Source organism: Arvicanthis niloticus, chromosome 16 (assembly GCF_011762505.2).
Source record: "Arvicanthis niloticus isolate mArvNil1 chromosome 16, mArvNil1.pat.X, whole genome shotgun sequence".
NCBI classification, from domain to species: Eukaryota; Metazoa; Chordata; class Mammalia; order Rodentia; family Muridae; genus Arvicanthis; species Arvicanthis niloticus.
This window is the reverse complement of record NC_047673.1, coordinates 13,644,799-13,647,400: the sequence shown is the minus strand read 5'-3', so window position 1 is coordinate 13,647,400 and position 2,602 is coordinate 13,644,799. Positions and strand designations below refer to the sequence as shown.

The following is a 2,602-nucleotide window of genomic DNA, read 5'->3' as shown; positions in this document are numbered from 1 at the left end:
TGCAGGAGCCTACTAACAGGAAGCACGAGAGTTGCTTATCTTGTTTGATTCCAGTCACTAAAATGTGGATCCCAGAAAAATGAACCCTTTGAATTAGAATGATATTTTCGTGAATGACATGGCAGTGTGGACAGGCCACACGAAACTCATTTCTTCACCCTGAACCCTTTGGTGTTCCTCTGATCTTAGATTTCTACTTATACCCCATGTTGCATCTATTTGATGACTTTGTTCATCTAACTCATGAGCAATGAAAAAGTAAATGATAAGCTTCTTTGACCCCAGCTGCTTAAATATTTAACAACAATCATGTGAATTGCTCTCTGTTTAATCTATTGCTTTTAGACCAACTCTGTGATGATGAGGAAAGACACTAATGTATCTGAAATGTAAGGTGTGCTGCTTGACTGATATATCTAAGTCTACAGAGATATTCAAGAGGTCGTGACCCATAAACAATAATATACATGTACGTGTGTGTATATTAAACACATATATGTATATATTTAGTGTGTGTGTATGTATATGTTTAATGTGTGTGAAATAATAGTCTTTCTTCTTTCCTAACTATTGTACAGAGCTGTAATACAAACAATTTAACAGATGAATAGCATTTATTAACATGTAAATCTGAGTGGGCACTTGAGACAGTGGGACTCCATACACTGACTGAAAACAACGGGATGTTCTGTAACTTTTGCTGTGTATGTAGTGAAAGAAATGGGATAAAACACATACACAGCAGGGTTCATGTATGACGTGACACACCTTGAGACTGGGTAACAGCCTATGACCCTCTCTACCTTGTGGATGTCATTTTCTTGTAGGTCAGTTCTCATTTATGGAAAGTGAAAGCAGTGGAGAATCTCAGACATATGGAATGCCACATGGATTGAGGGTCCCAAGTGTGAAGAAGCACCTGGAACACATTATTGGGAGATGTGTCTCATCACTCTGGCTTCTTCATAAACACCCACTGTAGCTTCACAGTCACAAACTCTGTCTCTTGAACTCAATTCACAAGGAAACATAATTAGGCCATCTATCTTTCTCTATAATGGGCTGGCCCAAAGGTGGATATTTGCAAGGATACTTTTCATGAGGATGATTGATAATACCCCAAATCATGCAAAAAACTGACTCTTCAGTCAGCCTGGTCAAGGACTGGTCCAGGATCCAGATTTTCTGAAAAGAGCAGGCTCCACCTTCAAAACACAAAAATCCTTTGTTCCATGAGCTTATTAAATGAGGCAATGCCTAGCTCTTTTCTTTTCTCACTGAGAGGTAAATGCTCTAGCAGATGGGAAATAGGGGAAGATAGCAGGGCCCCTTCATCATTATCAGTGATGGTGATGGGGGGTTGTCACTGAACACAAAGAGCAACATGATGATGGAAGCCATGAGGACAGAGGAACATCAAAGGGATCCTGAGGGCAACGCCTCTCTCAGTTCCCATCAATGAGTGCCTTCTCTAAGTGTGGTGCCTGTCCTGCCCTATAAATGGAGGCTGGCTTCCCAGGACTCTCCACACACTGTGCTTTTGCTCACCAATCATCCAGGCAACTCCCAGGCATGAAGACCCTTGTCCTCCTCTCTGCCCTTGTCCTGCTGGCCTTGCAGGTGCAGGCTGATCCTATCCAAGAAGCAGATGAAGAGACTAAAACTGACGAACAACCAGGGGAAGAGGACCAGGATGTGTCTGTCACCTTTGAAGTCCCAGAAGTCTCTGCTCTTCGAAGTAATGGTGGGTGTTGGTGCCCAGTATGATGTAGGCTTGGAGTATCCTAAGGGAGGGTCGAAGATGAGCCCTGGAATCCCGTGGAGAGTAATCTGGCTCCTTGGAATTTCTATTTTAATTCATTTTATATTTATAGCAGTGCCAGTGAGAGTGAAGAAATTCAAAACAAATTTCTTTTCCATAAAGATTTTACTGTAAAAAAATACACAATGGAAGTTCACCAGAATACAGAGCAATCCTATACTCTTAATAGATGCTTAGAGAACACAAGTCATTGTCTTAGGTATTAGTAGAAATTGTTCATTGTGTAAAGAAACTTTGAATCAATTTACGAGTATAATCAAGTGTCTACATGGTGACAAAAGAACACAAAAATTAAAGACATCAGAATGGCTCTCAAGTGCATGACCAACACCCCTAAAGTGCATTATATATTGAGATGTCCTCGCTGAATCTCATTTCCTCATAGGATCACATACCATTCCATGCTGCCAACTTCAAAACTGAATGCCTGATTCTGTTCATCTCTTTTCATCAGGACACGTGTTTTGCACCTGTAGACAAAAATTCTGCAGAAGGAGAGAAAGGGTTAATGGGACCTGCAGAATAAATTTCATGACCTACAAATTATGCTGCAGCAGAGCACGGAGACCACTGAGACCACAAAGACCACTGAGACCACAAAGACCACTGAGACCACAAAGACCACTGAGACCACAAAGACCACTGAGACCACAAAGACCACTAAGACCACTGAGACCACAAAGACAAGACAACAATGAGCCCTGAGGCCACTGATGCTGAGTGCTGATGACCACTCCACTTGAGCTGCTTCTTTTCCTCCAATAAATTGCTTGCAATGTG

General features: G+C 41.7%; 1 protein-coding gene across 1 annotated transcript; it reads left to right on the top strand.

Moving 5' to 3' along the window:
- The first annotated feature begins 1,520 nt into the window (after positions 1 to 1,520).
- Positions 1,521 to 2,602, top strand: LOC117721697 (alpha-defensin 3-like). The gene is made up of 2 exons (XM_076913751.1): positions 1,521 to 1,744; positions 2,277 to 2,602. The coding sequence occupies exons 1-2, from the start codon at positions 1,573 to 1,575 to the stop codon at positions 2,525 to 2,527; spliced, it is 423 nt and encodes a 140-aa protein (XP_076769866.1). The 5' UTR covers positions 1,521 to 1,572; the 3' UTR covers positions 2,528 to 2,602.